A 15892-nucleotide genomic window follows, 5' to 3' on the forward strand; every position below is an offset into this window, starting at 1 on the left:
TTTCGAATTGGTTTTTGACATCTCAATATAGATGAAGAAGAATATGGAAGTCTTTGTCTAAATGCCCAGACTTCCGTATTCTTCTTCACCTATATTGAAATGTCAAAAAAATAACAGTGTATTATCACTTTCTATGCAATTTTAGTATCGGCGAAAAATTGTCAAGTATAAAAAAAGGGAAGTAATATTTCTCTTTAATCAGTCGTCTCATGGTTAGGATTGACGTAATCCTTATGAAATTTGACCTTGTCGAATGACCAACCCAGCCTGACATGTATCGCATGCACTGGACTCGGTGACGTAGCCGAATTCGAAAACAAGGAATTTCGCTCTCGTTTACGACTTGAAGGGTAGATTATGGTGAATGGTTGCCAACAGTCGTTATTATTTTACGAGGGACCCTTCCGCGTTGTAAAGGTTTTAAGGCACGTAGCGCTTTTCCAGCGACTGATTAAGGTGAAGTAGGAATGAATGAACGCCACATGTTCAAATTCACGCCCTTCATAATTTGTCACGAAGATTACGAATTCTTGTAAAGGGAAATGTAACCTTTTATAACAAGTACGCAGTGACTCACGATAATTTATTGTATACGAAAGGTTCTTATATTTTTTCACGTTTTTTACCGTGTATCTATGTGTATGCTACAATTCTATAGGGTGTAACAAAAACATGGCATAGAATGGGATAGAAAATATATAAATGGATTTAGGGTACTTACTAGATATTTCTTTGCCTCCTATTGTAGTTGTAACTATCGATTCCCTATTGAATTTATAGAAAAAATCGTTACTAGATAGATACCTCGGTTTGGTAATGGGCTGTTCTGAATTTCTTGTCTTATTGAATTAGCCTATGAATAAAAGAAACTGGTTTATTATTTTTATGCGTTCAATGTATTTAAAAAAAATGTAAATGTTCGTTTGCTCTAAATCTTCTCAAGTTATTCACTAATTGTTAAAAAAAAATTACTCAACGTTGCGTTGGATATTCTATATAAATCGCGCGTATTTGGTATTCTATAATATGACTGGCATTTTTACCTGCGACACGTACAAACAAGCTTTTTTATAAAACATCTTTTTGAACTAAATGGCAGCGCCATCTGTTAAACATGATTGGGTACAGCTAGTATATAATATGTTTCTTTCCTTCTTCTTCTTTCCTTTTTCTTCTTCCCTAGCCTTCTGTTCACTGCTGGAATAGGCATCTTCCGTATCCTTCCATTCCCTTCGGTCAGACCATCTTTTTTCAGGTCTTCTGACGTCTCTTTTATTTTAGCAAAGTCTTGCATCTCAAAAGTTTTGGGGTCCATCTTGTGGGGTCCTGTCTTGCAATATATTTACGATTTTTTATTTTTTTATTTGAGGTCACAAAAGTAATACCATATAAGATGTAGAAAAGCATGTTTTTTTAATCTCCTTTAATGTCGAGGAGAAACTTTTTTCAGTGTGTTATATGATATGTTATGTGTTTACTCCCCTGTGTTAAAACTCGTCATTTTTATCACCGTGCGGGTGAGGTTATAGTAGGAGCAGGGATGGTAGGTTTAGCGGTGAAGAGCAAATTAAATGAAAATCCCACCGTATGAGTAATTCGTTCCGGGATAATGAACTTTCGCAAAAACAATTTGCCCTTAGAAGTGTTCCTGCTCTAATCTACCGAAATCAAGCGAATATTTTCTCGACTAAATTATGTTAGATTCAGCCCTGTATGATCATATATATATATATATATATATATATATATATATATATATATATATATATATATATATATATATATATATATATATATATATATATATATATATATATATATATATATATATATATATATATATATATATATATATATATATATATATATATATATATATATATATATATATATATATATATATATATATATATATATATATATATATTTATATATATATATATGTGTATATATATATATATATATATATATATATATATATATATATATATATATATTTATATATATATATATATGTATATATATATATATATATAAATATATATATATATATATATATATATATATATATATATATATATATATATATATATATATATATATATATATATATTGACTTATCATGTCAAATATAAAAATGTATTACCTAGTTTTTCAGTCTTTACCATCTTCATTAGTTTTTTGTCAAATAATAACTTAAACTTCTAAGGCATTAAGGTAGAGTTGTTCATTCCTCCTCTTGCTATTTTTTCTCATTTTCTTTATGAGTGATATTCCTTGTCCATTCGATCGAGGAACTCTGCCTTCGTGGCTGACTTGATGAAGTCCGCCTATCAAGTTTTCCCTCTACTTGACTCTGTACCACAATTCACTACATCAATAAGATGAAGCATTTAAACTACCTACGTTAATTTTTTTTGCTGTTATTGCCTTTTTACATTTATAATATTGCTTGTAAATTATACTTTTTTAATCATGATCTGCAAACTTTAAACTATAAAGCTTGAACAATACACTTTAAATAATAAACAATAAACAATAAACTATGACCTTTTTACAATTTAGTATAAATTATGAACTGTGAACTATGAACTATTTTTGAAAACTTGCTAGCAACCTTTTGTGATACCCAACATCCAACTAAGTACATTTTAAAGTACCTTCTCACTTAACTCTGATTGTTTCTAAGCTACCTGTGAATATCACAGTGTGTTTACTTTTCTAGGAAGAAAAAAGCACAGGAGTGCTCATTTATAGCGGTAAAGATTACGCCATTCGCTCTAAATTATTCTTTAATTTTTAATTTATTTATTACATTCTAACACTTCTGTATTCTGCACCCTTATTAAGTAGATGTTTTTAACTACATAGATAGCTGCATTCGATTGCAGTTTTTATAACTCGGTATTTCTACATAAATGACACAAATTAATGTGGTCGTTAAAAACAGCATCATGATCAACGCAATCTTGATAATTCACCCTTAATCACCTTTATGCATACATTTCCTTGTTTATCGAGTTTTATCGCGTGCGATTTGTTGTAATGTGTGCGTTCCCATTCACTCCCGTATTTATCACGATCGGCTTTATAAGCTTCTACATTAAGGTCAGTCATTGATTGATGAACATTTTTCCATTGAACACACAACTGGAAATTCTGCTATCGAGAAGGCAATGGCTGCCCGCAACATTTTGTATTTGGTAGAATATATTTATTTGATTTATTTTATCTATATAGATACTTTTTTTTAAATATTTTATTAATTATATGAATTACGGCTCCTTAGGCATAACCTGTGTTGAGCCGAAATACTTACATGTTTATACAATAAAGGTTTTTTTTTAATTACCAGATTTTATACATTACAAGATACAATAACAATTTACAATAAAATATGTTACAGTAAAATAATCACAAATATTTAGCCGGGGCTCAGTGTCCGTTCTTAAAAAAGATTTTGTTAATAGTATTTTTTTTTCTTGCATCCTTGTTTTTATTTCCGTATGCTTATGGTAAGCAAACAGTAGCTACGTCGTAGAATAAACAATGAAAAAACTCAAATTACAAACCTGAAAAACAACGTATTTTCTTGGTTTAAGGTAATGTTAAGCAGAACCGCCTGTTTATATTGACTCAAGCACCATTAATATCTGATTAATATTTATTTAGTCGCAAGTATCGGCGCAGTTGTCTTTTTTTTGTTTGATATCATTAAGTATTTGACAATTTGACAGGCTAATATCCTCATAATAATAATAATGTCCAATTTGCGTGTATATAGCGCCGTTTTCGTGGAAAATAAGGGCGCTTTTCAAAATACAATTTATTTTTTTACATTGTTACAATAAGATATTACATATATTTACGTATAGACAGTGGCGCAATGCAACCAATGATTACGAGTAATAGTGAAAATGAAAATATAGATCTCACCTCGATACTATAGATAAAAGATCAGAAAAAGGTGGGTGTTGAGTTTAGATCGAAACTCAAGAATTTTGGATAGATCTAAGATTCGGGAATAAGTTGGTGCACGCCGTAAAATCTGTAACGCCGTATAACCGATAATCAAAAGAGACTCGTATAAATTCTCAGCAGCTTTTATATCATAAAAAATTGTATGAGTACGGACATGCAACCCTAAGTGCCCTCGTCATTTCATCGGTTCTATTATTTTCTTCGCAATTAATAAGAGCTACGACTACTCTATTTTCTTTCATATATAGCAATAATGACCTTCGGGAGCACCTTATGTTTTCAATATTTTTTCTTCTTACCTTTATTTGCACCGAATGGTGCAAAGGGCATTGCATCGCAACGACGCAGTGTTATATTAATCTTTAACTACATGAAGGCAAGGCGATAAGTCCTCCGCCTCAGGTACAAGTCCTGAGTAATATTAGATTGAAAAAATCACTCATATTTATTTTGACCACCCTGAGAATCGAGCCCGGGACTTCCAGCATGCTACTCAAATGGGCTAACCACAACGCTACGGAGGGGGCTTGAAACGTATGAAAATATATTTGATTGGTATACGGATTTTTTTCGCACACCCATCAAATATATTTTAATTTCATTAATTGATTCGGCAGTCACTTTGTGGTAAAATCTATGCATTTTTAATTAATGTTTTACTTAGTAAATACCACTATTTCCTAAAATCTACGGTGTTTGAAAATGATGCGGAATGCATCGAAACAAGTGTCACAGTAAATTTTAGGAAATAGTGGTATTTACTAAGTAAAACGTTAATTAAAATTGGATAGATTTTACCACAAAGTGACTGCCGAATCAATCAATGAAATTAAAATTGTATTTTTCTTCAATACCAGCAAATCTGGAGTCATGTAATTTATGATCAACTTAACACCGACAGAACCTAACACGGTGCCCTCTGCACCATTTTATGCGGATATGAGTAAAAATGTGTACAAAAATTAATTTGTCTTGTTAGACCGAATAACGACTGAAAACACCATGTTATCATATAAATTTACAAATAAAACATTATAAATGAAGTATATTTGTATGGTTAGTGTGGAGCTGGCTAGAAGTGAAAGCATTTATTCACCGGGAATAGACAACCCAGAGGAGAACATAAAACGAGAGTGATTGAGAGTCCAGGGGGATGGAAAGAGATAGAGGAAGATAAATTTAAAGCCATCTGTCCGGAGGGACGATTCGGACAGTTCCAATAGGACGACTCTCCTTCCAACTATTGGGAAATATATATATCGCCTAGTGACGTCATCCTTGATACTTTACGATCATATGGGAAAACCATTTTTTTGTCTTTTTTACTACAAGAATTTTACTTACATACAATATCATGCTTAAAGCACTCACGCACTTTTAAATAAGTTTCAAGGAAAAGTGGTAAAAAATAATGCAATGATATTTTTTATAACATTTTGCGTGTGTCCAGATACTTGTTTATAAATCGGGATTATCTCCAATTAGAAGTTATTTTTCTACAATATTTTTGATACCTCAACAAAGAAGAATAAGAATATGGAAGTCTTCGCATTTACGAGGTTTCAGACCGTCTTTGAATTTGAGTAGTGTGGTTGTCAATCACGGGTAGAATTGGTGAGTATTACACGTGTTTAAAGTAATCACTTAAACCAGCCTTTAACGGTCTTAAGTCCTGTAAATGCCCAGAATTCCATTTTCTTATTCATCAATAAAAATAGTTAAGAGAAAATTAAGAAGTTAAATTATGTGATGTTATAAACTCGGTACCATTTTTTAGAAACTAATATTTTTACGATTCATCATTATTTTTTTACAAATAAATCAATTCGAACAAAAACGGGACAATTTAGAAAATTTATAAATACATAAAAAAATTATACTGATGAACTTTTAATTAATATGTTTTTCCAAAATTCATTACCATTATGTTCTATGTTCCCACTGAACCAAGTTCCGCCCCTTCATCCACCTCTACCAATACATGAATAATTCTTTGCTCGTTAGTTTTTGTGATCACCTGTCAATGAAAACATCTGTAGTTTTCGAAACTAGTCGTGTGAAATGAAATTAAATAGAATAATTTATTGAATTAGTGGTCTTATTCAAGTGTTTAATTTTTAATAATGAACGAAAACGGTTGCACGTCCCGCTCGTCAAAATTGCATTCCTATTTCGGCCATTAGTTTTACGTTTGAGACATTCCAACTTTTTAATCGCTTTTCAACAAAAGTGCCCCGTCCCAGTAGTTTGCAGCGGGAAAATTGTTTGGCATTAAAAGCCACATGGTCTACAATTCACCCTCACCCCCGCGCGAACAGAACACGGTTTCTCGATCAGGATTTACTGCCCAATTTTTCGCTCTCCGAAGTAATCAATGTTAACGCTTTTTTAACACTACCAACCATTCTGCACTGCTTGTTCCAGTTGCGATTGACGTTTTAATTAATACTAAATTGTCTTCTTTCTAAATGTCCTGCCTGGTGTAGAATTGTTCGATTCGATTCTGCATCATTCTCCATATATACATATATAAGCCAACAGAATCGAAAATTCTCTTTGCCTATTATGTACAAGGATTTAAAGCATATTCAGTTTATATGTCTTGATGAAAGTGGATGTGTATAGTTTATAATTAATAAATAAGGTTAATTCCAAAAACAATACAAAAGATACAATACAATAGACCCAATCGATTCAATATCTTATATTAATCAAGATTTGTTACATCCCTCATTTATTTGTCTTATTCGTCATATTTTCTAAATAAGATAGATCGATAGATCGATAAATCTTTATGTCCTTTTGCCTCTTTAATTTTTGTAATCAATTAATTTATTCAAGAATGTAAATTACCCAAAAGAAGAATGAAACTAGTGTGAATTCAGTCGAAATGTGCGGCAAAACGATGTATGATAGATGTTCGAACGGTTCTATTTTTTGGTTACATTTTTGTTAATGTAGTGCTTGTATTTACGAAATACAGTTGTCAATTATGAGTATAGAACGTTGAAAGTTAAACAGTCTATTAAGTGATCGGTTAAATCGACCGATGATGGATTGTAAGTTATATTAATACCCAGACTACCGAATATTACCATATTTACAAAATTTTAATTTATTTTGGGATATCAATAAAATTTCGATTGCAAGTTGTTTGTAAGGGGCATTATTGTATTTTAATTTATTATTATACTCCTACGTCAGTTTTCTCGTAGACCCTTGTATCTTATAACATTACGTAAATAATAAAGAATAATGGATCATATCGAGAATTTATAAAATTTATTATTTTCTAACTTTACACAGATAGTAAAGAATAATGGTTATTATCGAGAATGTATAAATTCTGTTCAAGATCACATCGATCAGTGAATTTTCGGATATAATATCTCTGAAATTGAATTCATAACAAACTTAATACCAAACCTTGTACCGCTTTTTTCGTAAAACCTAAAGAAATATTATGATTTAATAAAGTCCGCTTTTTGCTGGCACCGTAAAACAAACCATGCGCCTTTTCGATCGCTAAACGGTTTTCAATAACGACGATTTTTGAAATTTCTCATTTTTTATTATAAACTCACGTAATATTTTAACCAACGCCTCTTTCCTATGCCGGTCGGTAAAGATTAATTCAAATAACAAAATTAACCACTTCGTATTTTTTCGTTCTTGCTGACTACACGTATATTTTATGCAAAAGACGTGAAAAATAATACAATACGATTTTCCCTTTTTTATCGATATCGTTATCAAGTCTAGAGTGGGTACTTGACTAAAACACAGGGGAAACTTGAGAGTTTTCAGCGTTGCGTGCGTGCAAATAAGGCTCTACCTACTTACTTTGATAAAGGTGGAAAAGTCCGCGTAACAATACGTCCACGCATTCGTATTCATACCTACATATATACTCGTATAACGAGCTAAATACATAATATATTCCGAGTACATTTTCTTTGTTTAGAAATAGTCCGCCTCCGTAGTGTAATGGTCAGCACGCTCGACTATTGTTCTGGAGATCTTGGGTACGATTCCCAGGGGGAGGGGTCAAGTAAATATAATCCGTAACTAACGTCAGATTACCATTTTTCCGGATAAAATTATTATCAAATACACTTTCATGTTCCCAAAACCTATACAGACATCACTGCGGCCTCAGCATACAATGTTTTGAAATAATACAGACGTAAAAAATTTCCATACATTTCATTAACGCTGTATATTTTCACATGTCATAAGAAATTAAACTGAACTAGTCGAGCTCTAAAAACACAATGCAATTAACCCGTGTTTACTCTGGTCACCCATAGCACATAAGATATACATATTGCTCACTCCTTTCAACAACGTCATATATCAAAAATTTGATTTTTCAGGAGATCGTTTTTTAAGTTTTTTAATATATTAAAATGTATTAAAAATAAATATCAAACCACTTATTGAACTTTTTACTGTGCAACAGATCTTTTTAGGTAAAACCTGAAGGTTTATTCTCCATTTGAAAAATATTTAGTATATTTAAAAAAATAATTAAACAATACCTTTTCTTCAAAATGCAAAAACAATACTTTCTGTCCTGTAGCGGGTAAATATTTGGTTAAAAATATGCCACTTTTGCTGGGATATAGTATATTTTCTGGGCATTCCGAAAACATGCACAACTGAAAATTGACGATTTTTTTAAATATGACGTTGTTGAAAGTAGTGAGCGATATGTGTACTTAACACATACACAGAGAGAGATAACGTATCCCGAAGCTACCTTAGAGGAAATCGGGCCATTTTCAATTTCAGGTATCGGAGTACGCGGTTCTGTTTTAAATATTCAATATGCCCTGGATTCATTTCCGTAGTATGCCAACCCGAATATGCCCATACTCTGAATATTTCATTCTGCCGCGTTCTTAAAAGGGTTGTAAAATTGGACTCAAAATATGACCCGTGTAATTCTTCACATTAGTCCCCCGAGAACACGGAATGTTTAATTTTGTTGTGAGTTAGTGGGTATTGGCCCACTTTCGGGGCTAGCTATGCACAAAACATTCTTAATTACTCACCTCGCTGTTTTTATCTTTTTAGGTCAAAGTTTGCTGATTTTTTCGATTCATTTGTTTGGTACCTCACGCTTGATCATATTATTTTATTTACTTCCATCTGTAGGATTGTTCTATACAGTAAACTAAATTCTTGTATGTTTTTCTTTTAAATTTCGCACAGAATAAAATCATTGTATGTTTTTTTTCTTGTTTTAATCACGCGTATTTCAAAGCCCAAGTGAACAAAAGACATTAACCGATCACTAATAAACTGTGTCTGCCTTCTTGTGTAATGGTCAGCACGCTTTGCTACCGTTCTGGAGGTTCCGAATTTGATTCCCAAGCGAATTTAAAAAAAAAATGTTTTCACTCTAATATTTATTCAATATTACCCTGGACCGGTGCCTAAAGCGGAGGGCTAATACATCTCCTTCATATATTGACAATCAAGAAAAAACTGCATTTATATGATGCAGTGCCCTATGCACCATTGGGGTGCGGATAAGGATTTGAAGAAAAATATACTGTGTGTATTTATTATTATTTTAACCGTACTAATAAACGGTCAAAAATAGTATATTATTTCGTTGCCTTCGATATTGGTAACGTACAATGTCAACAGTTGCAAATGGCGGTAGGATTTGTGTTTACCGTATCCGAAATGACTTCGAATTGAATTCGGCACTAAAGTGTACAATATACAATGCTTCTGTATTGTTTTCTTTCTGGCCGCGCTGTATCCGTTCAAATCGGATTACGTCCGGAGATAATACTGTATAGAAACCGAACCGGCGGGTCGTGAAGGCACGTACCAATTTTATCGCCATCTCCATTGCCGCCTACAGCTTCCGGAAGTATCTTTTATCACGTTTCCTGAGACAATCGAAAAACTGGTCCTTCCACACACCCTACAACGTCGCGATCCACCCCATTGTGATGTTTTCACCTATCGAAACGAAGGCACTGAAGCGAAATTGATTTTTTTCTCCTGCTATTATTTTTAATTTAATATTTTTGTATAATTAAAACATAACTTTGTTTTTAATTTTTTTTTGGATTCGGCATTAACTTTGTGGAATGACATGTTTATTATTTAAAAAAAACACTTGTAATAAACCACTTAATAAGTTTTATTTGATTATACACGCATAGTTTTGAAAACTAACAGATGTTTTCATCTATAGCTGAAAATTAAAACTAACGAGAGAAAAAAATATTTAGGTGTATATATAGAGGTTGATACTAGTCGTATATAATAAAACAAAACTCATTAAGTGGTCCATTACAAGTGTTCAACATTTAATTTAAAATCACTAAAAACGTTTTATTATAACTTAATTATAATGTCTACTGGTTTAGTATTAATCAGTCTTGAAAAAGAAGCGCTTAGATTCGAAACCGGATTAAAAAAATTATAATAAAATATTTATAGCGCTTATATTAAAAAGATTATAATAAAATATTTATAGTGATTTTAAAACAAAGTTATATTTTTAATTATAAAATGGAATATCACGAAGTTATTGTTTCAAATATTAATCAACTTTTTTTTTTACCCGGTTCACTTTTTCGCTGATTCCTTTTGTCTCCTTCGGGATATTCATAAAATACTGAATTACAAGTTTACTGCAGGAAATTGGTTTTCATCAATTTGATGGTAAACACGATTTAATTAACTTTATAAGGATCTCTTCCAGTCTTTTTTATACGAAATCATTTGCTTCTACGTAATTGGTTTCTTTTTTGTACAAATTTTTTATTCAATGGATTATTTCTGTTTGTATCGAAACCCTTTGAAAGTGAAATTGTGCAGAGTAAACGTTATTTAATTATGTTTGCTATATCAAACAGTTATTATCTTTACTTTAAAATAAAACCAAAGCATTTATAGAAGTAATGTGTGTAATTTTAATTAATATTTCATATTAAATATTTTATAGTTAATATTTTTTGCATATCAATATATTAATATATATTGTTAAACAATTAACTTGTTAAAATAGAAGTATCTTAAAATAGAAATGTTATTTTAGACTCTGCCTTTTAAAAATGTATGTGAAATGAATCAGATGAATTTCACCTTTGTTTAAAAAGGAATAAGCTTACTTTACTTCACAAATTGCTTAACTGATGGCGTAACTATCGGCCATAATTCATGAATGTATCGAAAACCTTACCGGTATGCGGTGGGATATACAATCATTGCGTTAATACAAGATTAAAGAATTAGTACAATATGGATGTTCAATACTGAGCAGAATGGTTACATAAGTGTATAAAGTGATCGTTTAAGCCAGCCAAATGCTAGGGCGTTAGTTTCATATCAAGTTTAGGCATTTAATAAAAATATAGGTATTTTTTTTATTTATTGACTTGGCGTTTAATTTGTAGAACTCTATTTTAATTTATGTAATAATTTAATTTCATATTATTTTTTCACATCTAATCAAAGATGAAGAAGAATATGGAAGTTTGGGCATTTACGGGGCTGACGGCCATCATAGGCTGGTTTAAGTGATCACTTTACACACGTGTAACATTCACCAATTCTACCATAAATTGACAGCCACACTACGAGTATCGGGACACACTCAAAATGTTGTAAATTAAATTTTAATATAAGTTTTAAAAAATTAAGCATTCATTTGAAAATGACATAACTAGGCGACAATTGTTGTCACAATATTCATTTGTATGTTTTTTTAACAATAAAATACAACTTAATAGACTCAAAAAAATTGTGTTTGATTTAACAATTAATACATAAATATTGGAATGGTACCCGTTTTATTTGTACGATAGTGTCACGAGTTTGATGTTTTTTTTAACTCAATTGGAATTCACGTTTATCTCAAAAAAATGGTTTATTGCTTTTTCTATATTATTTTTATATCTCAAAATACTATATCAATATGATCCACAAAGTTAATGCTTTCAATGTTCAAAACATACTGCTTTTTCGTCAACGTTTTCTATGGGTATTTCTTTTCAGCATTCAATGTATTAATAATGAGTTTAAAAATAATTACGAGTGTACTGGGAGTAAGATAACACCGCTTAATTTAGTTGAAAACTACCTTGCATAGTTCTCGCTTCTACAGGGTTCTTTTGTTTTATCAAGCTCCGCTATTCGTATTCCTTATTTTCATAATAATTTGTCCGCCCAGTGAATAGGAGTGGAGAAATGGCCCGCAATGAATATTTATGAAGTCACTGTGTAGAGGAGCACTCACCAATTCCGAAGGTTAATTTGGAAAATGAACGTTCATTTTTTACGCCAAATACGACTGCTAAGAAGACTGTACGTTTATTTTATAAAAAAAAATATATTTTATACAATACATTAAAATTATCGCGTCGCAAAATTGTACGTTTTTTTTCAAAAATAAAAAAGACATTAATTAAGCTGGCATAAACAAAATATTTTTAATGGCATATATAAAAATGAAATTAGTTTTTTTTATTTATTGATTTGGCGCTTAATTTGTAAAACTCCATTCTAATATATGTATTTATTTTTAAATCAAACACAGATTTTTTGAGTCTACTAAGTTTAAAATCTGTGTGTTGATTTAAAAATTAATGCATTAGATTTTTATTTGTTTAAATTTTTCAAATCCATGAACCAGTTTATTAGGGTTTTATCTTCAAAATGTCTGAGGTCCTAATCCTGGATTATATTCACATACTTGAGAAATGCTTGAAAACATGATTTTTAATTTATTTTAGCTTATAATTTCACCTGTTAAATTATTTAATAATTGACTATAATTTGGAAATAATCCAGATTTGTGAACAAGTACTTGGACACACTCAAAATGCTGTAAAAATGGCTCTATATAAACTAACTAAATTGTTGGAGCGCTTCGTGGAGCGCAGTCAAGGGATAACTGGAGAAGAGTCATTGTTTCTGCAAGGGTCACAACCCTCAGCAATGAGGAATAAGACGGAGAAGAAGAATTATATGGGGTTTCGCTTCAGCATCGCCTTACAGTCTACTAGAGCTTTTTGCACCCACTTTGGATATTAGTATCATTTCCTATGTTTTGACTTAATTTAATTGTGTACTACAAGTTAAGTCCTTTTCACAGGGGCGTCTCTGGAGCTGGTGCAGGAGTCGGCGCGTCCGTTCCCAAGCGGCGCGCCGCCGTGCAGCGCGGCCCGCGAGCCGCGCGCGCCCTGCCGCTGCCGACTCGAGGTGTGCGTGGGCTGGTACCCCTGCGGCCTCAAGTACTGCAAGGGCCGCGGCCCGCCCGCCGCCGCGTCCTACCGCTGCGGCATCAACACGTGCCGGCGCTGCCAGCTCTTTGACTACTACGTGCACCGCAAGCACCACTGCCTCTGGGACGAATGACCCCCGACCGCGGCCGCAGAGTCCCCCTTCTTCCAGTGCGCGAACACGAACTTTGAAAGGCGTTTTTACAATTTTTCTACGAAGCTCTTTTCTATTCCGAATCGGAACCTTTTGATATTATGTTTTGTGCTCGCATACCGTAAAAATAATGCGTTTTATAAATTTCCTCTTAAGCAGTTTTATGCAAAATTTCAACTCTAAACATTGCCATATTGGTAGATTTTCTATGAAGTTCGATCGATTTAACAACGATTTTTATAGAATAAATCTTTTTATACGTTTCCTAGAACTATTGCTACAGATGTGCAGTGTACATAGGAATATTAAAATTGTTTTAAAGTCGTACATTGTTTTTTTTTAATCGTGAATATTAATATCAAGTATCGTTTTTTTTATGAAATTAATTTCTCAATGCATTTCAGCATACCGACGATTTACACATATATATTATTTATGGATTCGGCATTGACTTTGTGGAATGTCATGTTGATTTTTTCTTTTCATTATACATCTGTATAACTACTTCACTTCATATGTAGATGAAAACGTCTGTTTGTTTTCGAAACTAGTAGTGTGTAATGAAATAAAACTAATGAAGTGGTTATACATGTGTTTAATTTTAAACAAAAATAACCAACAACTTTTTTTTCAATATTTACATAAATACCGAATGCTTTCGTGTCGAGAGTGTCTCATTCTGAGATGTTTTTCAAATGTAAGGCGTGTTATCTCGCGTTTATAGCAATTTCGCCGTTAACACCGAAGACATGTTTTCGAAAACATTTACTGCCGAAATTACATTAACTAGTGCGTATTTTCCAGTTTCTCCGAACTCCCCTTTACAATTTAAAGTTTTCTTCGCGTCTTGTAACTCTTGAAATGTTTCGTTAAACCGAGGGTTAGAGGTTAAATGTTCTACTTCTATCGAGCTGAGCCCGAAGAAATGTTGGAAGGTTTCCTTAAGCTCAACTGAATACTCAGGGAAAGACAATTAACCCGGAATGGACGATTATACAATTTACTCACTCGTACAGAAAATGTATTAAAGCTCTTAAACGTTTAAACTAAGCAGTACTTTGAGCTTTAAAAAAATCAGTCAGACTTTTTTTAATAATTCCTTCCATAACTAAATCGTCATTTATTTTCTCAGCCTTTTCCAACAAATTTACGCTTTATATATTTGTGGAAGTATTGTTTTTACTTACTGCAAAGAAAACTTGTATAACTCAATGCGATATTAAAAAAAATTCTTCTTATGTCCTTCAAAATATTTCTGACGACTTATGTTTAATGAAAATCTTTTTTTCTTAGTTAATTTTTACAAGCAGATATGATAAATATTATTTGACAAACTTAAAAAAAAAATTAATGAAGCGCAATAAATTTTATAATTTTAATTAAATCTTGATCAAAACCGTAAAGTTTTAAGTTTAAAAATAATTATTTTAAATATTTGTTTGTGTTTCTTTTAAAAAAAAAATTTAAAAAAATTCTTGTATATTTTTTGAATGACATTAGTATCATTACCAAGGCATGCATGTATTTTCCTTATTTTTATTTTATTTTTACAAAAAAAAATATTCTTTTCACAAGCTTTCCTTAGAGTTCTTAATGTCAAAATATTTAATGATTTATTTTACAGGTCACAGTAACATTACCTAATTTTTGTTTATCGCTGTCTCTGATCAACATGATTATTTTATATGGATATTATTAAGTTCACGAGATATTATTGATATAACTATGTAATAAGTCATTTATCCAAAGTAATTTGTACGCATTTACATACCAATATGTAAACATTGTAAATAAATAAATAAATTGGCGGTCTCAATAAAAGGCCATTGATTCGAACAAACAATTTGTGTCTTTTATTTTCGTTCCACTAAACAAATGAACACATAACATTATTCATAGTTCATCGTAGACGCTGGTTTTAAGGTAAGGATATATTTTTTTTTTATATAAATTTACTCAAAATAAATATCCGCATACTACGGAAGTAAAAAAATGTATTTTAAGGGTTGTTTGGAGTGTCCTTGGTACGCTTCAAAATGGATGATCTTCTATACCTCGTATTTATTATGTTTTGACTAGAAGCGGTGATACAAGCTTCTTCGAAATATTTTAATACTAACGTTATAAGACTATATTCATTCTTTGCGGGGCACGGTGCGTTATATTGGCAATCTAGCGGAACTTTATTATTTTTTTCGATGGCTTATATTTTGAAAAAAATATTTTATTCCAATAGAAAACAAACCATTTTACAAAACTGTTTAATTATTTTTAAATTAAGTCATTCCGAAAAATACATAATCGTATCGGAAACCCGAGCTTCAGCGCGCCGTTGGGGGTGAGCGGTTTTAAACGAATGCGCATCAGTCGCTTGAGTCATCATATTATAAATATGTGTTATGTATGTGTAATATTTGTTTATATTTTTATAGTATTAATTTATCAAGGTATACTGTACGTGTTTTTATTTGAGTAAATATTATTTCATTAGCCTGCAAAGTCT

At 31.5% G+C, this 15892-nt stretch overlaps 1 protein-coding gene across 1 annotated transcript in view; it reads left to right on the forward strand.

Moving 5' to 3' along the window:
- The window catches only part of oaf (BRICHOS-like domain-containing protein out at first), a 132128-nt gene extending 116896 nt beyond the window's left edge, over window positions 1–15232 (forward strand). Inside the window, exon 5 of the mRNA XM_088270137.1 lies at window positions 13109–15232. Within this exon, the coding sequence (XP_088126263.1) occupies window positions 13109–13371 (263 nt within the window). The 3' untranslated portion in view covers window positions 13372–15232. The remainder of the gene's footprint in view (window positions 1–13108) is intronic.
- Window positions 15233–15892: the final 660 nt, after the last annotated feature.

Source organism: Brachycentrus maculatus, unplaced genomic scaffold (assembly GCF_059751285.1).
Source record: "Brachycentrus maculatus isolate JH-2025_06_01 unplaced genomic scaffold, ASM5975128v1 h1tg000372l, whole genome shotgun sequence".
NCBI classification, from domain to species: domain Eukaryota; kingdom Metazoa; phylum Arthropoda; class Insecta; order Trichoptera; family Brachycentridae; genus Brachycentrus; species Brachycentrus maculatus.